General features: G+C 44.0%; 2 protein-coding genes across 4 annotated transcripts; both read right to left on the reverse strand.

The window, feature by feature from the left end:
- Positions 1–8,655: 8,655 nt before the first annotated feature.
- Positions 8,656–9,003, reverse strand: LOC147934027 (uncharacterized). Its single transcript, XM_087472441.1, has one exon. It carries the CDS (start codon positions 9,001–9,003, stop codon positions 8,656–8,658), a length of 348 nt encoding a protein of 115 aa, XP_087328567.1.
- Positions 9,004–16,139: 7,136 nt separating this feature from the next.
- Positions 16,140–22,546, reverse strand: LOC104723596 (putative helicase MAGATAMA 3). Of its 3 annotated transcripts, none has more exons than XM_087472013.1 (21): positions 22,416–22,546; positions 21,958–22,156; positions 21,715–21,859; positions 21,374–21,507; positions 21,034–21,255; positions 20,587–20,778; positions 20,458–20,493; positions 19,972–20,057; positions 19,804–19,854; positions 19,450–19,561; positions 19,250–19,355; positions 19,072–19,169; positions 18,744–18,845; positions 18,564–18,656; positions 18,103–18,156; positions 17,813–17,871; positions 17,615–17,699; positions 17,058–17,429; positions 16,771–16,893; positions 16,571–16,657; positions 16,140–16,475 (listed from the first exon to the last, which is right to left on the reverse strand). In XM_087472013.1, the coding sequence occupies exons 2-21, from the start codon at positions 22,063–22,065 to the stop codon at positions 16,290–16,292; spliced, it is 2,451 nt and encodes an 816-aa protein (XP_087328139.1). In that variant the 5' UTR covers positions 22,066–22,156; positions 22,416–22,546; the 3' UTR covers positions 16,140–16,289. The 3 variants fall into 3 exon arrangements, with proteins under 3 accessions (XP_087328139.1, XP_087328140.1, XP_087328141.1); XM_087472014.1 differs by having other exon boundaries at positions 21,958–22,153; positions 22,416–22,519; XM_087472015.1 differs by having other exon boundaries at positions 19,972–20,047; positions 22,416–22,519.
- Positions 22,547–22,585: the final 39 nt, after the last annotated feature.

Here is a 22,585-nt window from a genome sequence, read left to right on the forward strand (position 1 = left end):
CGTTTCTTATATAATATGGTTGGTTTATGTGGCTTTAGCTATATAAGATAGTCTAGAGTGATGAAATCTACTGTTGAACAAATTGGAGAAATGTTAGTGTAGTTTTAAGGCTTTAAGAGAAGTTGTGTTCTCGATTATGCTTTAGGTGGTGTTGTTTTATCTGTAAGCACAGATGCATTTGATCTAATCTCTTATGATTTCCCCATTTGATTCATATCGTTAGTCTTCTTCCTTTTGACTTGCTTTTGTTGGATTTTCACAAAAGAGTTTACTTTCCAAAGCAAATTTGGTTGTTCTGCTTTGTCCACACCAAAAAATGTTAGCAATATTTTGATTAACAAGATCAAAATTGTAAATCTGTTGTGGCTTGGAGTACCTCAATGATTAATCAAAGAATATTTCTTCAAATAACTTACTGATCCTTAACTGGACAAAATGTGTTATTTGATGCCATAAGTGAAGCAAAGTATCCAGAGATAGAGAGAAGCTTTGGTCTATATTGGATAGTTGTCTTCTTCATACTCGTGCGCATTAGGAATGTCAAACATCCTTCTCCCGCTCACTTTCATTTTCTCCAGATTTACCTTTCCGAAGAAATAGTTCTTAGACAACTTTCTCTCTGTCTTCTCATTCTCATCTAATCTTGACGTGAAAGTCTTGAAATACAATTCAGAAGCAAAATAAATCGACCATACAAAATACAAACAAGGAACCGGTAAAGCAGTAAATTGTGTGTTCTTCGTTTGTCCTTATCCAAATCCCTCCGGCTCAATCTTTTTTATTTGGGATATGGTTTCTTTCATTAAACCGGTTACTTAATAATAATACCACACCATTGATACCAACATGTTGCTCGAAAAAAAATTATACTTAAGTTTATCATCTTCATTAGTAATGAACATTTTAGGAGAATAAGTAAGCATTAACGTTTCCTATAGTAATTTAAAAATAAAAGCATGCTTATTTTTCTAAATCTAAAGGGGGAAGGTAAGCGAACACAAAGTGCTTGTAAACCTAAAACTGTCGTCAATTTCTCCAAATCGCTCATTCACGGCTTCTTCTCATACGTCACGACGATCCTCACGGCTGAGGTACGTACGCACGGTCTCTATTATCTCTCTCCACAAGAGTAAGTAGCCTTTAATGTTTAAGAATCTGATTGTTTTGTAAACCAATCATAAACCAAACATTTTGAGATCGAAAGTGAAACTCGAAGAATCTAATACTAAGTAGATCCAATATTCTAGGTCTAAAAAAAATAGTGGCATTCGAAGAATCCTGTTATGACTTTGATGTTTCTTATTGTAGAAGAAACGTCCACCTCAACACAGAATGAATCGTATTAGTAAACATCGGTCCAACCCAAAACCAATTGACAATGAGTGGAGAGACCCATGTACTATATATATTGCCCCACAGATTTGATTTCCCTCGATGTGGGATTGTCTAATACACCCCCCTCATGCTCAGGATTGAACATTTGTAGCGTGAAGTTTGTGGGACAAGACATCCACGGGTGAACCCACAATCGAGAGAAATTTTAATCCACAACAAGACATGCCACTTATATGGGCCACATAGGTGGGAAACTATTTTTGTGAAAATTTGCTTGTTGGGCCTAAACATGGACTCTGATACCATATTAGTAAACATGGGGTCCAACTCAAAATCAATTGGCAATGACTGGAGAGACCCATGTACTATATATATTGCCCCACAGATTTGATTTCTCTCCATGTGGGATTGTCTAATAAATCGCAATCCGAACAAAACAATTAAGGTTCGAGGAGTACCGAAAACATCGAGCCACCTGCAGATACCATAATTAGAATTATTATTGAAAACACAGCACGTGCGGTTTCCAAGAATGGGTCTGAGTTGGAGAGGAAGCTCATTGACACTAATCCGAATGATGCAAGATTGAACTTTTTGAGGAGCTCGTCAGATCCTTGTCATGCATATTCAGGCCATTCTTGGATTCTTGAACACGTTACTCGGATTCAAAACGGAACTACTGAAGAACCAGATATCAAAATATTTCACGCACCTCCGGATGTCTCAGCTACAACCTACAACTATCGTCGATACAACGGCACGTTTGGTTCCAAAATTCGGGTCCGAGTTTGAGTCGATGGACAGGGACTCTAATACGGATGATGCAAGATTCAACTTCTTGAATAGCTCTTGTAGAAACTAGGTTTCCACAATGAATTTGTTTAAGGAGGGAAACAAATTCAATAGAGTTATCTCTCTAGAAAATAGATCTAAGCCTTGGAATTAAAAGTAAAGAAGTAGAACTCAAAAGAATTAGGGTTTATTGCTAAGAACAAGAGGAGAACTCGATTATTGTATTCAATTCTCGATACCTTACAATGGAGAAGTCTCCCCTTATTTATACATGTTCTTAGATTGCATAATATACTAACTTTCCTTATCGGACGAAGTGAGATATGGAAAACTGCCTTATTGCTTCAGTCGGCCGCCGTGCCGAAGTGGAGGTCGGTTTCTTCTTCTTCAAGGCTACGCTTTGGCCGAACTGACTTCTTGTTGACCTAATCAAGCCCTCAACCGGTTTCCCGGTTAACTAATCAATTAGTATTTCTGGTTTAGCTCGGTATGTCGGGGGTACTGAATCCCGCACCAACAATTAGTCCCCCCCAGTTCTGAACATTCGAGATTTAATTCGAATGTTTCGAACTATGGAATGTAAATATCCGATCTAATCCATAAAGATTTAATTGATTTTACCCGGATTCTCGCGTCATTTCGCCGCGAATTGTTCGGATGACACGTGTCGTTTGCATCACATCAGCTAGCCCGGAATTCGAAGAGTCGCATAGGTCATAATTGCTCTTCGTAGGGTTGCCACCCGCTCGACTCTATAAATACGCCTCCCCTTTCGTCATTTCTCATTTTCTGCCAACAACGAAAGGTAATCTGCTCCGATCTCTCTCCTATTTATTTTGTTAGTTCCGATTTTCTTCCGCACTCTCCGAACTAAGAATATGGCAAGCACATCAGAACCCGTCTCTTCGCCAGAAGTCGGGGGCGAACAGCTAATTCGTCGATCTTCCAGGCGGAAAACTCTCGACCCAGAGCGTACTGCGCAGATTGGTGAATCGAGTAGATCGGCCTCCGAAGTCCCATCACACCTTGTTCGCTGTTCAGCAGGAGCCTCATCCTCACAGGTGTTGCCGTTGCCATCAGTTCGTCCTGAAGAGGAAAACACCGAACTGACTCAAGGCGTACTGTCACAAGAGGAAGATCGGTTTGTACCCTTAGGACTCTTGATCGAGGATATCGATCCCTTGTTTGACAATAAAGGACAGATTGGTGGCGAGAAGAGTTTGAGTTCGTCCACAACCGTGAACGACATGCTGAACTCATGTGGTTTATTCAACAGCAAAGTCACAATTTTGATTCCTCGAGAGGACCAACGCCCCTGGAACCCTCCGGAAGGGTATATATGCCTGTACGAATGTTATTTTACCGAATGTCGCCTCTTATTCCCAATCCCTACGCCCAAAGACGCAGGATAGCGATCTGCCAGTTCGTCCTCGGAGCTATTTGTAACTTTATGGCTGCCCTCACTGTAGCAGCCAAAGTCGGGGTCAATATTGGAGTTCAATGTTTTGAACAACTATCCAATTTTAAGTTATCAAAGAGTCTGCACCGCTGGGAAGTGAATATGCGGCCGACGCACAATTTCCTTATCGGTAAAAGAGTGAGCAAATTCAAGAAGTGGATGAACCACTATTTCTACGTCCGCGTCGATCAGCACTCACTCGTTAACCCATTGGGTTTCCATCGGAGAGTGTGGAATGAAAATCCTGGTAGATTTTATATTTCCAGCATGTTTTAATTGACTTCGGCACCTCTAACCAGTTTTTAACTTTTTCGTGTCATGCTTCCAGATCGTCCATTTTGCGCGACGCGGCTAGCTCCAAACTATCATCCTGTCGGGGACGCTCTATTAGCCGGAAACAATCGTCAGTGGGAGTTTATTACCCGTATCCGTGTTGAAAGAGCGATGGGCAAACCCAGGACGACATTCCCAAGTTTTGCTAGGTTACTAGGACGAACTGCAGAACCTACCGGAGCACGTGTCCTTGAATCCGACAGTCTCCAGATCGTTCGCCGAGACACTCAGGCTGCCATTGAAGCCGACATCAACCCATCTCAGGGTCTAACCGAAGTCGATACCATCCCGGACCAGACCGACGTTGACCCTATTCAGGCTTCCGGAGAAAACGTCAACACAGTCGATGTCGCGGAAGGAGATATTCTCCCTCTGGCCTTAGAGAATGCCAATCCTTCGAACGAAGAACAGAATGTCCCGCAACTTGAAGCTGGATCCAAAAGAAGGAAGAAGAAGAAGAAGCAAATCAGAGATAACCCAGTCACTGAACTACAGTCGGTAGTGAACCGCAAACGCTCGGCGGAAGAAGCCGGACTAGAATCTGCCGATCGATTTCGCCTGGAAAGGAGAAATGATAAGACTGATCGCTTCTCCTATCATTACTTCGGCGACTACCCTCTGGTGACCAATCGCGAAGCCTCAGGCGAGCTCTTCCGAACCTTGAAGACCTCCAGTCGAATCCTTCCGTCGGCGGATGAACTGGAATTTAAACAGGCGTTCCTTGATGTCGCCGAGTGCCACCTAATGGTATGCCCTATCATTTTGTTTAATTTGCTTGAAATTTCAGCGGGCGAACTGACATATATTCTTCGGATTTACAGACTGCCGCCAAGATGAACACGCTAACTCAATTATACGATAGGCGTGCCAAATCCAGTAAGAAGTCTGGATTGGAGCTCAAAAAGGTGAAAGAATGCGCAGAGCAAATCCGGGTTGCCAACGACGCCAAGGATACGAGGATCAAAGAGCTCGAGGCGCTTGTTGCCGAAAAAGATGGTATCATCGCCAACTCCGAACTGAGGATTAATGAACTAAACTCCCGTGCGCTTACTCTCAAAGAAGAGAAAGCCGAACTGCAGGAATCATGCGACGGGTTGTTCAGCTCAATTTCGAAGTTAAGAGACTTCGGCGGGATCGTTGGGAGAAGGTGGAGCGAACAACGATGAAAGCGCAGACTCGACTGGATAAGGTCAAGGCCTATCTACTCGAACAAGAGAAAGTTCGTCCCCTGGAAGATCTGCTAAACCAAGCTTCCGGGATACAGGAAACTGTACAATATCTGGTCAAAAATGGGGCCGTCATTCCGGCGGAGCGAATAAAGGAGATTGACGAGAAAAAATCCGAAGCCGAGGAGACTGTCAAGGCGATCGATGTCCTTGATATGAATGAAAAAGACCTCAACATGTCCCCGGATCAGCTCGGCTATGGATTTCCTCCTCCCGGAACGACGGCTCCGGACTCCGTCCAACATCCGTATGGTTCTAATGCCGATAGCTTCCAGGCCGATTTGACCGGTGCCTATGATACTTAGCTGTATTTTTGTTTTCTTTTTTTTGTTGTTAATCCCACGGGTTTGAGTACCCTTGTAAAACATTGCCGACTTGTTTGGCCCATTTTCTCTTTAGGGACTTAATTACCGAAACTTTTCCTTTTTATCACAAAAGGAAAAACTGATAAATTCAGAGAATTTGCATTCTTACCATTTTGCACGGGAAGTTGCCAATTTTGAAAAGGGGATTTATCTCCCAATACTCGTATAAATCTATCCGGCGCTGCCTACGGATTAAACATCCCTAGAAGAACTCTCAATCAAAACAATGTCAAGCTCGATTAGCAGCGTGGAATCCCCACTAGTTGGCAACGATATGCCGACGTTCTCGAATGCCGAAGCTATGGAAAGGGGGATGGCGTACTACCCGAACATCCGAGCTCCCTGGATGTTGATGTTCCGCGTTAAACCGGAAGAAAGGCGCGAACTGGAAGAATTTCTTCATGAGGTGGAAGATCGCCACACGGAATATCGCGATCGTCTTGCCGCATCGGAACAAGTACAGCGAGATCTGCTACTCAAACTCGAGATGCTGGAATCTCACCCAAAGGATTGGATTAAGAATGGGTTCGACAAGATAGCTGCTTTGCCGCCATGTCTTGTTGCGTACTGCAATGAATGCCGAAGGGAATCAGATCGGAGACCGACGCACATGGACCCTGCCTTGATTGGTGACTTCATTCCAGGCAACGTTAAGCCGTTCTACATTAACCGGCGTGCAACCGAGGCCGAGCTTGCCGAGGCCGACGCCTTTTTCCGTCAGGTAGCCACTACCCTCTTTTCCTTTTTGCTTTCCTTATGAACGACCGAAATTTGTCTTCTTCGTACTAACCCGTTGTTGATTTTGCGTATGCAGATTGAGGGTACGCACCAAGAACTGACTCAAGATCTTCAGTACTTTCATATGAAGAGAGGCAGAATCGATCGACGGCTGAGGACTCTGGAATCCGAGATCGCCCTACTCAAGGCGAAAAGGAAAAAGACTACTGACCTGCTTGATGAATCCGAACAGAAGGCCAGAGCATTGGAGACTCGTTCCGAGGACTGGGAAAAGACTGGGTTGCAACTACTATGGCCAATGCCGAAGCGACTCAAGATGAGCATTCGCGAGATCGCTGCAAATGGCGCACCAGTTTGGAATTAGGGTGTTTCGTTTGATAATTTAATAAAAAACAGCTGCAATATAGCAGGCGAACTTGAACTTTGCTTGTCGTAAAATTTCAATAAAACTTTACAGTAATAATAAGAGATTTATTTTGCTATTTTATTCTAAAAAATGTGCCGGAAGCGAGACGTCTCCCGGCTTACATCAGGCAATTTTCATTAAGTGACGGTAGACAAAATCGATTAGAGCCTCAAAAGCAGGCTATGAACTTTTAAACGAAGTGTGTTTGGTCGGAGAGCGAGATACTGGGCTCGGCTTATCTCCCTTTACTTTAGTTCGGTGGCCGGAGTGCGAAATTACTCTCTGGGTTCGGCTTACCATTCCGTCCGAACTAAAGGTTGAGTGCGAAATAAATACTCTGGGTTCGGCTTACCCCAACAATTAAAAGATTGGGCGCGGAATAAACGCTCTGGGTACGGCTTATCCCAATGATTGAGAGTTCGGGTGCGGAATAATGACTCTGGGTCCGGCTTATCCCGAAAAATAGTAGGTAGTTATACCAGTTGATCACCTGGCCAGGGTGTCAACAAGGGGTGAGTTCGGTACGAACTAATAGATACTTAGTCCAAGTCGGGCTAAGGTATACGTATGAGTGTACGGTTTTTTTTTTTTTTTTTTTTTTTTATTATTTGAAAATTTTCCTTTTTCCGTTTTGGAAATAATGAACGCGCTTCATTAAATGCGCTGCGCGGTCTTTGAGAATTATTCTCGGGACCTCGCGAAAATCACGCTGCACTCTGATTGGTGGATTCAGCGGCGGTTACTTCCCATAATCCTGTATAAATAGGATTGAAAGTTTGGGAGATATTGAGAGAAAGAGATGGTGACTACTCGATCTGCGTGGCTAGGACGTGCTCTGAAAAGGTTAGCCGCTTCGTCGAGCGGTTCCAACCGAGCCGAATTGTTAGATAACCCCTCTGCCCAAGAGGGCGTAGAGACTTTCCGAGTACGCGCCCCTATCCCACCTGTTGATATGGCGGGTGTGGAAGGGAGCCTCGTGTGTCAAGAACTCCGAAGGTATCGGGCTCGCCGCTATAGGCTGGGGGCTCACCTTATGGCGAGACGTCGTAGACTGGCCGAAGTCTGTCGGCTTTACCGTTTGGACGGAACTATTTGGGTCCTGAACGAAATAATCGTCGAAGGCTTCTTCTTGGAAAAGTGGCGTATGACCGGGCTGCTTGCCGCGCGTGCAGCGTGCCAAGAGCTGGTAGCGAGTATGGAGGTGCCTGTCCTTTTTGAGGACGACTGTCAGCCCCTCGAAGATACCGCGTACCTGTTTACGGTGGATATCTGGGCCTACCGGGCTTCCGTAGAAAGGTTAAGGCGGTATGCCAATTTCCTGGAGTCGGCCGGCCCGATTTTCCATGAGAGATACCTGGTCGAGGGTCCGTGTTCCTTCTTGGAAAACTTGGTGTCAGGAGGCGTCGAAGTTCCGAGAGAGAGACTGGAGACCCTAAGGCAAGCTCGTCAGTTCTGGCGAAGCAAACTGGACAAGGTAACGGTGGAGGAACCGCTGGCAGACGATCTGTCAGGTCCACGGCCTCCACTTCGTCTACAGGACCGCCCCGACCGTTCTGAACGTGGAATTCAGATGGTTTTTTTTTTTTTTTTTTTTTGGACCCTCAGTCGTTGAAGGGATTTTTCCCCTTTGTGTCTCTTTTCTCTGTTTTTTTTTTGGTCATCGCTCCAAAGCATGTAATGGGGATTGACTTAGTTATAGAAACTTTATTTTAATTATCAAACCGTGGAAGGGAAATCAAATGCAAGAGAATTTTGGAATATGGTCGATATTTTGTACACCGGCTTGTCGCCGATCTGAATGTGTTCGAAAATAAGAAGAAGTTTTTTTAACTGGAAAAAAACTTTAGTAATATATTAGCTGCATTCGCTTCATCTTTAAAAGATAAGGAATTGCCTACGTACCCCGAAGTGGGGATCAAGCTAACCGTAGTTCGTATTACAAAGGAAAGATAAATGGAGTTCGGAGACCCGAAAACTCCTGGGCAGAGTCGTAACAACGACTTAGCTGTAGTAACGTTTCAAGTGGGCCGCATTCCAAGAGTTTTTGATCCGTTCCCCGGCCATGGTTACGAGTTCGTAGACGCCTGGACGAACCGCTCTAGACACGAGGTATGGTCCCTCCCATCGAGCGCCGAGTTTACCGGCGTTTACTTCCTTGGTGTTCTCGAACACTTCTCGCAGAACTAGATCGCCTTCGTTAAAACGCCGCTGACGAACAGTCTTATTATAGTATCGAGCCGCTGCATCTTGGTAGTGTTGCACTCGAACTAGAGCTTTATCGCGCAACTCTTCGACAAGGTCGTTGTGGTCGATTAGCATTTTGTCATTGAGTTCGGGATTATCGACCATCATAGTACGACGAAGTGTCGGGACTCCTGCTTCGGCCGGGGCAAGTGCTTCGAGACCATATGCGAGAGAGAAGGGGGACTGTCCCGTGCTCCCTTCCTTCGACCGAGTCGTTTCTTGAGTCCATCGACGATCGACTTATTCGTGGCTTCAGCTTGACCATTACCTTGCGGGTACCAAGGAGTCGAAGTGCTGAGACGGATTTGCCACTTCGACAGGAAGCGTCTGGTGATCATCGAGGTGAATTGGGTGCCGTTGTCGGTGATGTTCTTCCAGATGAAGTTGGTCACGTCTAAGGATTGGATCCTCGTGAAAGATTCTGCCTCCACCCACTAGGTGAAGTAATCAGTCAGCACCATGACATACTTCTTGGATTTGGACGCCGGCAAAGGTCCTATGGCGTCCATGGCCCAGCGCATAAAAGGATATGGAGCTGTCACGGTATTTAGCAGTTCGGGCGGGACGTGCCGCATTGTTCTATGGCGCTGACAAGCTTCGCATTTGGCCACGAAAGTTTCGCAATCGGCCATCATGGTAGGCCAATAGTGACCATCCTTTTTGATTTTAAGAGCGAGTGCGCGTCCGCCAGAATGGTTGCCACCCTCGCCTTCATGCACCTCCATCATGATGCGTTCGGCTTCGTCCCGAGTAACACAGGTAAGGAATACTCCTGACGCACTTCGGCGAAACAGTTCACCGTCCAAAAGGATGTACCTGGCACTTCGGTCCTTCAGTCGTCGAGCTGCCCATCGGTCTGTCGGGACGATACCGTCGGAGATGTAAAGTTTGATCTCAAGTTGCCAATCCTCCGGAGGTTTGGCGATGTCCGTCATATCTTCTATAAGCTCGTCGACTTCCATCGGGATTGAGTCGTCGTTGATGACGGTGATCTGGCTGTCTGGATCAATGCTGGGAGCATCGATGCATTCAATTGGAATGGTACGTCGTAACTCGGGGTCGGAGCGGTTTGCCAGAGCTGCGAGGGCGTCGGCTGAGGCATTCTCGTTCCGTGGGACCTTCGTCAGAGAGAAAGATGCAAATTCTCTGGATAACGAGCGGACCAACTGTCGATATGCTCCCATTCGCTTGTTTTTGGCATCGAATTCTCCGCTGAATTGGCTGACTACGAGTTGGGAGTCACAGAAGACCTGCAGGTGTTTGACTCCAAGTCCCCGGGCTAACCGGAGTCCCGCGAGAACGGCCTCGTATTCGGTTTCGTTGTTCGACGCTTTGAAGTTGAGCTTTAACGCCTGCTCAAGGATTTCACCGGTGGGGGATCGGAGGATAAGTCCCACCCCGGAGCCGTGACTCGTTGATAAACCGTCGACGAACATTGTCCATTGCTCATCCGCGGGGGTGGGGTCGTCGAGCTCGGGCGATAGTTTGGTGATGAAATCAGCCAGAACTTGCGACTTCAGACTTGGGCGAGAACGGTATTCGATATCGTACTCGCTGAGTTCGACTGCCCAGTTCGCCATGCGTCCGGATTGGAGAGGGCTATGGAGGATGGTTCGGAGTGGTTGGTCAGTAAGCACGACGATAGAGAGCGACTGAAAATAGGGTCGCAGTTTCCGTGCTGCGATGATCACCGCAAGGGCCAGTTTTTCCAGCGTGGGGTATCGTGATTCCGCGTCGTTTAGTGCTTTGCTTGTATAGAAGATGGGCTTTTGATCTCCGCGATCGTCTCGGACTAACACCCCGCTGACTGCTGAACTTGAAACCGAGACGTAGAGGTACAACGTCTCGCCGTCCTCCGGTTTGACTAACATTGGATGGCAAGTCAGATACTCCTTTAGCTGATTAAAGGCGACCTCGCATTCCTCGTCCCAATGAAAATCCTTATTTCCGCGAAGCAGTTGGTAAAAGGGGTGGCACTTGTCCGTTGATCGGGCGATGAAACGATTCAGAGCGGCGATCCGACCAGTCAGGCGTTGTACTTCTCGCTTGTTGGTCGGTGACGGTAGTCCCAGTATGGCTTCAATCTGTTTAGGATTCGCCTCTATTCCCCGTTCAGTGACGATGTACCCCAAGAATTCTCCGGAAGTAACTCCGAACGTACACTTCGTTGGGTTTAATTTCATCTGGAATTGATCAAAGATGTCAAAACACTCTGTCAGATGTTGGACGTGCTGCTCTGCGATCAAAGACTTGACCAGCATATCGTCTATATAGACCTCCATAGTTTTGCCGAGCAGATCTGCCAACATCATGTTTACCAATCGCTGGTAGGTTGCTCCGGCGTTTTTCAATCAGAACGGCATCACTTTGTAGCAGTAGGTCCCCCTATCTGTGATGAATGCCGTTTTCTCGCGGTCCGCCGGACTCATGGCGATCTGGTTGTACCCTGAGAATGCATCCATAAATGAAAGCAATTGGTTGCCGGCCGTAGCTTCGACGAGACGATCTATGTGTGGCAGAGGGAAGCTGTCCTTAGGACATGCTTTGTTGAGATCGGTGAAGTCCACGCAGACTCTCCACTTGCCGTTTTTCTTTTTGACCAATACCGGGTTAGCCAGCCAATCAGGGTACTGGACTTCCACTATTTGATCTGCCTTGAGTAGTCGTTCGACTTCGTCTTGGACCGCATTGGCTCGATCCGGGCCCAAACGCCTGCGTTTCTGTCTGACCGGCTTGAATGTGGGATCGATGTTGAGCTTATGGCACATGACTTCGGGGCTTATTCCGACCATATCTTTTGTTGACCAGGCGAATGTGGAAGCTCGAGACTGCAGAAAAGCGATCAGCTTTGTCTTTATGTGTTCGTCGAGTTCGGACCCGATGCCGACAGTTCGCGAGGGGTCGGAGGGGTCTATATTAGCATGTATGATTCGACACTCCGGAGACTTGAGGCGATCCCGCTCCGGCTTGTGGGGACCGGTAAGATGGTCCCCGCTCTGTAATTGTTATGCGTTCTCCGCCGTCCTCTGCTTCTTTTCGATAACAGAGCACACTCGGGCTACCCTTTGGTCGCCATAAAGTGTGCAAATTCCTGTGGTGGTCGGGAATTTGAGGCAGAGGTGATAGGTCGATGGTACGGCCTGCATCGAATATATCCACGGTACCCCCAAAATGGCGTTGTAGATCGGAGGTGCATCAATGACTGCAAACTTAGTCTTCCGGGTCACTCCGCCAGCTCGTACTTGTAGCTTTACATCGCCCATTGACATCTTAGCGATCCCATCATAGCCCGTCAGCGTTCGAGTTTCGGGTTTCAGTTGGTCTGGTGTGACGCCCATTTTTTCTAACGTTTGCCAGCAGAGTACGTTGACGGTGCTCCCGGTGTCAATCAGGACTCGTTCGACGTCGAAGTCGCCCATTGTGACTTCGATAACCAAAGGGTCCGAATGGGGATGTTGGATTCCTTTGGCGTCCTCTGAAGTGAATGATATCGGGTCCAAACAGAGTGAAGGTTCGCTCGGAACTGTTCGAAGGGTGCAAACTTGTCGTGCCCTCTTCTTCAATGCGCGGACGGACTCTGCGCAGTCCTCCGGTGGGCCAAGTATCATTGTTATTCGTCCTCGGGGAGGGGAATTGGCCCGCTCCGGGTTTTGCCCCCTCTGCCGCTTGGGAGGGTCAGGCAGTTCGTCTGCTTGGGGCGCCTCTTCTTGGTGGTTCACGAATGCTTGGTTGGCCGGCTGTTGGACTGCGTTGGGTGGTGCGTTGTAGCCTCGTCCGCCACCTGCACCGCGGCCTCCGTTAGATTGTCCGCCACGCCATCCCCCACGGCGACCTCTGCCTCCGCGAACGCTTTTTGGCTGAAAGACAGCTTCGACTTCGCCAGAGAGATACTTCCCGTACAAGTAATTCTTTAGGTGGACGCACTCATGTGTGGAGTGACCGGGGGTCATGTGAAAGTCGCAGTAGAGTTCCTTCGGGTCAGACGGCTACTTGTCTTGTTCGTCCGCCTCGGAGACTGCGTGGATGACGCCTTTTTTTTGATCCTGAGGTTCGTGGTGCTTGCGGGGTTCGTGATGTTCGACCCGGTTTTTAGCCTTGGAGGGATGCGACGATTGTTCGTCCTTAGTTTTCGCGGCTATTTGAGCCTCTTCTTCCTCATCGAGCGCGAATCTGGAAGCTCGATGTAGTGCGTCGTCAAGGTCCTTGGGTTCCCGGATGTTGAGGTCCTTTCGTAGTGGTGATCCAGGGATCAGACCCTTTCTGAAGACTGCCATTGCAGCGTCCTCCGGGACGTTGATCTTTGTCAGCTTCTCCTTGAATCTGTTCAAGAAACTGGCGATGGGTTCTCCTTGTTCCTAGGCCATCTCCCAGAGATCCGAACTTGTCACGCCTCGTTCGATGAGGATTCGGTAATTCTTGAGGAAAGTCTTGGACAACTGGTCGAAGTTGTCGATTGAGTTCGGCTCGAGCCTTGTGAACTATACCAAGGCAGGGCCGGAAAGGCTATCGACGAATAGCTGACAGCAACCGGCGTCCCTCTGTTCATCGGTGAATCGTGCTTTTGACATGGTCGCCATGAAGGACGTCATGAACTGGACCGGATCTTTGTCTCCCTGGTAGATTGGAAGCTTCAGCTTGACATTCGGTACGGCAGCCCGCGTTATCCGTTGAGTGAAGGGTGACTGCCGAGTCACCTCGACAATTCTATCAATCTTCGGAGCCGTGCTGATAGCCCGATGGAGGAGTGTGTTCATGCCGCTAATCTGCGATTTGATTTCTTCGAGTTCGAAGCAAGGTCCGGAGTTCACGAGGCGGGCGACCGGGGCGGCCGGGCTCTCGTGTATCCGCGAATTCAGATTCGTCGGTCGAATACTCGGCGTGGTGTGAGGGGGAGGATTCTTGCGCTCGAATTGTGCGTCCGAAAAGTCGAGACGACGAGTGAGACCGCCTAAGTTTGGCGATTGTCCGGCAGAGACTTGCGATGGGGTTGTCTGGGTTACCACGGCGTCGACTCTGCGGTTGGTATCGGAGATCATCTGGTAGATCTCTTTCGTCATGGAGCCGAACAAGATCTTGAAGTCCTCCATGGAGATGACCTGCGGGTTCTGGACTGCTGGCGTGGCATGAACAGGGAGGTTCCCGTTCTGTGCGCCGAGCTGCTGCTCCGTGACGCGCGCATCCTTCTCGTTGCGGGGTTGTTCATCGGTGAACTCCGTGTCGAGGTTGACTAGCTCTACTTGAGTTCGCCCTGCTTCCTGGCTGGTCTCCCCTTCGGATCTGATCCCGACTGGGAGTTCGGCGGAGGTTTCGGTCGGGTTTGTCGTTGCGTTGACGTGGTGACGGGAGTACACGGCGATGGCCGGCCTGGTCGAAACGCCACCTCGTGTTGCGACGCTATCCTGAGTGGATGCGACGCCTGTGAGATCGGGCATGCTGGAGGTTGTGCGGTTTGCTTCGGGGATTTCGTTGATGATGGAAGACATTATTGTAGGGCTTTTTAGGGAGATTTTCTTAGAGAGTAAGTTTTCTAGAGACGATTTGCGTCCCCACAGACGGCGCCAATTGTAGAAACTAGGTTTCCACAATGAATTTGTTTAAGGAGGGAAACAAATTCAATAGAGTTATCTCTCTAGAAAATAGATCTAAGCCTTGGAATTAAAAGTAAAGAAGTAGAACTCAAAAGAATTAGGGTTTATTGCTAAGAACAAGAGGAGAACTCGATTATTGTATTCAATTCTCGATACCTTACAATGGCGAAGTCTCCCCTTATTTATACATGTTCTTAGATTGCATAATATACTAACTTTCTTTATCGGACGAAGTGAGATATGGAAAACTGCCTTATTGCTTCAGTCGGCCGCCGTGCCGAAGTGGAGGTCGGTTTCTTCTTCTTCAAGGCTACGCTTTGGCCGAACTGACTTCTTGTTGACCTAATCAAGCCCTCAACCGGTTTCCCGGTTAACTAATCAATTAGTATTTCTGGTTTAGCTCGGTATGTCGGGGGTGCTGAATCCCGCACCAACAGCTCTCCTGAAGAGTGAAGAAGATCCTTGTCACGCATTGTACCAGCAAAAGCTTGCTGAATACTCATCAGAGATCCTCGTTACTCGTATTACTCGCACAATCTTACTGAGTACCTTGTTCAGATTCGAAAGGGAAAGCTACTGATGTTTCAGAACCTATGGATATCAAAATCTTTCATGCGCCTCTAGATGTCAGACTTTCAACTATCGTCGACACAGCGGCGTGTCTGGTTTCCAAATACGGATGGGAGTTTGATCGAGTTGATGGTCATGGCTTCTAATACAAATGATTCAAGATTCAACTTCTTGTCGAGCTCACCATCAGACAATGTTCAGTCATTTTACCAGAAAATGATTGGTGAATACTGTTTTCTGGATCATGATAGAGTTCCTGATTTTTGTTAAGCCCTATCCTGAGTCTTCTCAATCCAGCAGTCTCAAAGACGTGTTTTGCCTTATCATCTACATTGTAGACTTCTCGAAGGGATGACGCTCAGGGACCTTGACACTGTTAAGGTCACAGCGTAGTTTGTGGCATGGTATGGGGATGATTTTTGTGGGCATCTGATGGAAAGAGAGTAATGGTGAAGCCAACTGATTACAGGTTCGCTTTTTTTTTTTAGTTAACGAGTTTGTTGCTGCGTATTCGCAAGTATTACATCCTCCCAAAGATTTGAAAGGCAAGCTGAAAAAGAATGCCGCTTATATGGCCGCCATTCTCAAGGGTTTTTTCGAACGTATTCAGTGGGATCTTATCCAGGAGCGTGAATGGCTTGAGGGTGGGGAGAAGGCTATGATTAATTGGCATGTGATCTTATCCTACAACTGACCACCACCGGAGGGATCAGATCTGAAGCCGGGTTTTTAAAGAATGGGAGCAGAAGATACCTTAACACTGTCTTTATGACAAACGCTCAGGGAAATTTGCTTTACAGTCTCTTAATTCTTATCTTCAATAAATGTTTAAAACTATCTCTAATGCTACTAGAATGATTATTACTTACTTAAGTTTGTTTTATGGTTACTTCTTATGGTTCATTCATGGTGAAGCTCATTTTGTGCGGTTTGTCTTTTCTTCCAATGTTTTCAAATTGTAGTGCTTTGACTTGTAAAATCTTACAATTTTATTCCAAATTTGATAACTGTTCTAGCAATACCTCTTTTTATAATTTTTATCCTAAAGTTTTTGCGTGTGTTCTGAACCTAATGAGATCACTGTAGCACAATTAAAAAGACATTCTTATCTTATATTCTTATTTACATGTAAACAAAAAAGAATCATACAAATAATCAAAACCAATATATCGTTAGATGTTCAAAGAAGTGTCATCTAACTTATAGTAATAACAAAAAGGTTTATGGTGTTTTTTAGTCTTCTTCGGCCATGGGTGCATCGTCTTGATCACCATCTCCAAAGTCATCATCTCCACCATATGGTGCCACCGGAAGAGCTTCGTCTTCATACAACGGTGCATCAGGAATCTCCATGTCCTCTGTCACTTTCATTGTCTCCAGATTCTCCTCGCTGAAGAAATAGTTCAATGGCTTTGATACCTACAATCACACAAAAAGCCAACATTTCTTTTTTGATCCCAACATGTTGCAGCAAGGTTGATACTTTTACCACAGATGGAAAGAAAGGTTTTTACCTTGAATAATCGGTTTCTTTGCTCAGCACTTTCGATAAGGTTTTTCCAGAGTGGATCGCTCTTCAATGTTGCAGCTGAACCAACGACCTGATAAGCAAGTTTTAGAGGAGAATGGATCAGTGAGATAGAACCAGAGAGAGGGTTATATAAATAAAAGCCAGAGAACAGCTTTGTGTGCAAGAATTGGTTTTATGTCTTACCAATACTGAAGACTTAGCTCGTGTAATCCCCACATTCATCCGCCGTGAATTAGAGAGAAACCCGATTTGTCCTTTATCGTTAGCTCTGACGCATGAGAATATAGCAACATCCTTCTCCCTTCCCTTTTCATCAAGATGAGGAAAAAAAAACAGAAAGAGAATTGGATGAAAACTTGGACTGTGGTTTGAGTTCTGAGATTAGCATAAAAGCAGAATCTACTGCATTTTAGTTTGTTTAAGCGCACAGTTGATGTTGAATTGTGAGAAAAAGAGAGTAGAATATTGACCTGGAACCCATCAACAGTGTTGATATCAACCACTTTTTCTGCCTCCGCACCAAACATCTCCTTAAACCGATCTTTGAAAGTTTTTACTTGGTAGTTGTACGGCGATATAATAGCTAGCTGAGAACTTGACTTCAGCTCTGGGTACATGGTCACAAGTCTGTGGTAGATGAGAAGAACAAATTCCACCTCATCAAGATTTACCCGAGAACCAGTTGCTCCTGGATGTTGAGACTCTTTCCCTTCATGTATATCGAAAAAGCAAAATGGACCAAAGCAACGGTATTTATGCCAGTCTCGAGTAGTCTGAGCTTCAATGTTAGATCCATCTTCCAGTGCCTCCTCATAAAATTGCTTTGAAGGAAAGCTTCTTATCTGATTTTCAGTCAAAAATTGTTTCAGGGTAAAATGAGATGCAACCATTGAAGTAAGAATTAAGCTAACTGCGATTCTTTTGAAAAATCTTGTGAAGTAGCTATCAACTGCTGTTAATTCTTTAGAAATCTGATATCCACTGAGTATCTATCTTAAGTGGATACTAAATGAGAATTGCTCCATACCTCTGGATGCATCCGGTATTGGGTCTTCAACATTTTCACTGGATAGCCAGCCTTTTGAAGTCTCTCGAACATGCTTGTACCATACCTTCATCGAAGAGAGAATAAAAAAATTGCAATCCGATAGTGTCAATACAATATTCATGAAAGACATATAAACAGATAAAAGGTTGGACGAATTGAGTGGTTTAAAGCACTTACCCAGAATCCTGAGCAACAGTTGAGATTACAGTAGCTGGGAGTTGTTTTGGATCCCCTACCTGATAAAAATAGAAAGATAATTTTGATTAGTTGCCTTTAACTGATCATACCAATTTAACTCATAAACTTATGGTCTTGTGCTTGCTGGTCACACCTACAAGACACAGCTATATTGTTCAATTCCAAGAGGGGATGCTTCTAATGGCGTGTGTCGAATTATCTATCTATTTTTATATAGTTGGAAAGTTACTGCAATTTTGATACTTAAATAAATGCTGTGGGATTGTTACCAGAAACACTTGTTTGCACCTAGTGGCCAAAGGAATTAGAGTTGCTGGCTCAACCTGGGAAAGGAACACAAGTGTAAATATCATTAGCAACAAACTCTGAGAAGCAGATAAGCTTCTGACACTCGGGAAAAATAAGCATGAACATTTTCTCTACATGCATAAACTTTTTATCAGTAAAAAGCTACTTCCATGTACAAAGCAAACAACAAATTTTGAGATATATAACATATTTTGGCTTCGAAACAAAACCAGGATTAAAATTATCCAGATACTATAGGTTAGGGAGAAGAGATTTATCAACCCCATGTACCAACATGACAAAAGTCTCATGCAACTTGAGTTTCAAAAACAAAGCATCCTATTTTTCTATCCACTTTCAAATAAGCCATCAGACATTTATAGGTTCATGTAAACCTTATCAACACATCCAAACATAAGTCCATATATTAGAAGGGGCTTACAGCTTGTGCAGCTTCATCTATAATAACGACATCGAAGCCACGGTTAGATTTAGCAAGAAGTGCGGAGCCACTGAAGCTAAGGGTAGCGAACACCTGAAAGTGCAAAGAAACAGAAATGAATAATCAGGGAAGGATAAAGAACAGCTTTGAATTACATCAATACGAAAGCAATCCCCGTACAATTGCAGCCTCTTCCAAAATTGCAGTGCGGATACTATCTATATCAGTTCCTGTGGTTCCTTGTTTTGGTTTATCGATGGCAGAGCCACGCTTTTGTGTTACCTGCAAAATAGTGTTCTCAGAACGCAGTATCCAAAAAAAAGATATGTCAACAAATTTTGTAATTTCGCTGTTTGTTCTCTACAAGTGTGATTCCTCCTTGATGAATATTCTTTATCTGATGAAAGTTAGACTCCCAGTAGAATATTCTTTTAGAAAGTTAAATCAAGCAACCAAAACTAAGCCAGGACAAACGACAATCAAAGTGTAAAAGCTACTAGATACATACAAGGTGATCCAGGGATACTGATGCAACGGAGTGATGTGCCTTGAGACCAATTCGAACTATTTTGGGTGTGTATGTCTGGGCGTTTTCGTCACGAAGACCTGAAAGTACAAAAGTCATAATTTATAAGACCATTACCAACTTTTCAATAATGAAACGATGTATTGAATAAACCACATACCTGTAGTCAGAAGCCGCAACACAATCTCATCAAGTGCCGAGTTTGATGGAGCACAGACAAGTACTCGTAATCTGTACTTCCGACTAGCATTAACCACCTCTGGTTTCTGAATACAAAAGAAAGATAAGTGGCGTTACTATATGATAATATAAATAAATGCGGGGTTACCACTTGTCTCAGAATAAAATCTTACGACTTACCAATTCATTTCCTGAGGTTGGAAAAAAACCATCATCACCATCTTCAGGCATAATAGCATCTCGAGGGTTGACACCCAAAATCCAAGGAGAAGCTCGCCCCCAGTGATGGTATCTGCAGACAAAAGAAATGATAAGATAATAGGGAGGTATGATATGTTATATTTCAGACCAAACTAGTGATGCAATGCAATATTATTCTAAATCCTCTTATTCGCAAGATTTCAAATGAAACACCATATGATTTAGATAATATCATAAAACTAACAATTTCTAATCATTATGAACATATATCTGGGTATGCGAGAACTAAGTATCGGAAAAAGTAAAATATCTTAAAAGGGAGCAAAACCATACTTCTCCTCCATGGTCATCTGAATTACACGTTTCACTTCTTGCATTGTATCCCTATTATGGAAAAAAAAAAAGGAGTATTAACGAGAATGCAAAGCATAGTTGTCATCCTAACTCGGAGCTGCACAAATTTATGTGAGCATCAAGAGGATAGAATGTAAGAAATCATACTTAGACTGGACTCTCGCTGGAGTGGCATGCATAATAGCTCCAAGAATGCTAAGAATTGTCTGTGTTTTCCCCGTACCTGGAGGACCCTAATGAAGGATAGAATCATTAGTATTAGAATCAAATTGTAGATTAACTATCTGCTTGTCAATGCAATATAAAAAATCAAACCAGTTATAGCCATGTTGACTGTCAATGCAATTTTACAAGGAAGAATTTCAGGTCCACATAGTTTACAAGATCAAAATATTGCCAACTTCGAATTATTTTGGTTTTCTGTTGTATGTATCATCCACATACTTTTTAAAGGCAATCTTGAGAGTCAAATAGAAATACATTGAGTGCTAGCTCAGTAAGCATGTTGGAGCATTCATATGGAAGAAGATTGTGTGTTTCACATTCAGTGTGTAAAGAAGTATGATACCTTAGAATGAAAAAGCTAAGTAATAGTCCTAAAAATAATGAAACAAGTTAATTGAAGAAGTCAACCTGTATTAACACGAAGGATTTCCTTGATAGACCAACCTACAAAATAATATTTTAAGACAAAGAGCCCAAATCTATGTTAAGGGAAAGTTTAAAAGTTTGAAAGGATAGAAATGACAAGGCCAGACTTACATCAATTGCCTCCTTTTGGGATTTGTTAAGATTTTCGTTAAAATAATCATGCAGAGGTCCAGATATTTTCCACGCTTCATCTCCAGAACCACACGATTTTTCTTTTGCAGTAAAGATTAAATCCTTGAAAGGGAGCGAACTGACCGATCGTAGTGCTATATATTCCCGAATAATGGTCGATAAACCACATAACTACAAAACAAACAAAACATACCATGAAAGAGTGAATGCAAGAGAGAAATATATTTTATCAAGAAATGATATGCAACAGCCGCCAGCTTTAAAACTCAAAAATCGAAATTCTAATTAGACGAATGAAGGGAAGAAGAAAACGGAAACCAAGCTAGCACAGCATAACAGAAATCTAGACATAATTGAGGCGTATTAACCAATTCTTGAAAAAGACATGTTATAACTTGACATAGTTGGTGTGTCATAAAAACTGACCTTTAAACTGAATACCCTTTTGTCTATAGCGCTGGCAGACGATGTAATAAGAGAACGCATATTTGAGAGAGCTTGGATAAAAGACTTTGTTCTAGAGGATTTAGTATTTCTGGTTATCTTCACTATATCTTCAGCTAAATACATCCGAAGACGAAGAAGATTGCTTTGACGATTTTCCACTACAGCAAACCCATAAGATGAGGGAAATGAACTCCCTTTAACCTGAAAAGGTTAATCTCTAAGTGAATCCAATATTTGAGGATGAATTTTCTTAATCAGAAACACAAGTCATACAACACCTTGAGAAATAAAATAAAAAGCAAAGGAACGGTATAAGTACCTCTTCTTTTGACAACAACAAAAGATCGTTTTGAGCAAGATATTCATCCTCTTCATGTTCGTATGTGACAAGCAGAAAGTGAAACCCTTCGCCCTCGTTGCATTCCATTACCAGTCTCATTTTACACACCGTTGCTAAGAGGAAAAATGACAGAAAAGTCACTTCCTCAATTTCAGAACCAAATATGTAAAAGAAACTAGTTTTCTAAACAACATATCTTACTACAAGTATACAAATTTAATTCCCAATAACAGAACATCAAATCCAAAACATTTGACACTTTCTTCCATGATCAATGGATGGACAGAAGTAATAAATAAAAAAAACACGAAAAGACATACCTTCTTCAGCGTCTTTATTCTGCAAAATTTGAGCTTTAACTTCCTCAAAGAGCAGTGGTTCAAAAGTCTCAAAGTAATCATCAACATCTTTATAAGTATTCTTTACAACACTCAACTTCTCTTTAGAATCCTTTCTACTATTCCTCTGTAAAGATAAATGAAACTTTAAAATTAAATCTCACATTCACCTAAGAAGAAAACGCATATAGTTTTTTTTACACAGATGATGATCAATGAAGTTACCTCATTCTCTTTTGTAAGCTGTTTGTAATCCCAACCTAATATAATGTTATAGAAACGAGTAACAGCTGAGGCTTCTTCTTCTTGTATCTTAATATTATCGATCGCCATTACACACACTAATCTCTCTCTCTCTCTCTCTCTCTCTCTCTCTCTCTCTCTCTCTCTCTCTCTCAGCTCCAAATTCACCGCTCAGAGTCTTCTACACGAACATGTATCAAACAAACCAAAACGAAATTGAGGAATGAATTATGAACGCAAGCATATAATCATAATGTGATTACTAATTCCTCAACGAAATCGAACCCAATCATCATCAACAGATTAAACCCAAATTGACTTAGGGAACTGAATTTACAGAGAACAACATAAGAGCTTAACAAAAATCTCAGTAAAAGTTGTGTCTAGAGCAATAAAAGTTACTTTGCCCTAGACAAGCTTCGGAGAGAAGAAGATTTTACCAGTCGGAGAAGACGAGAGAAGACGGCGGAGAGAGGAGACTGCGGTGAAGCTGTAACCGGAATAAAAGGGTTTAGCTACTAAAACTTCTTTTTTTTTTTTGAACAAACTTCTAGTTACACTTTTTCGTTATAAAAGAAAAAAAAATAGATGGTGGGCCGTAATAACTTAA

Source organism: Camelina sativa, chromosome 11 (assembly GCF_030686135.1).
Source record: "Camelina sativa cultivar CO46 ecotype springtype chromosome 11, ASM3068613v1".
NCBI lineage: Eukaryota > Viridiplantae > Streptophyta > Magnoliopsida > Brassicales > Brassicaceae > Camelina > Camelina sativa.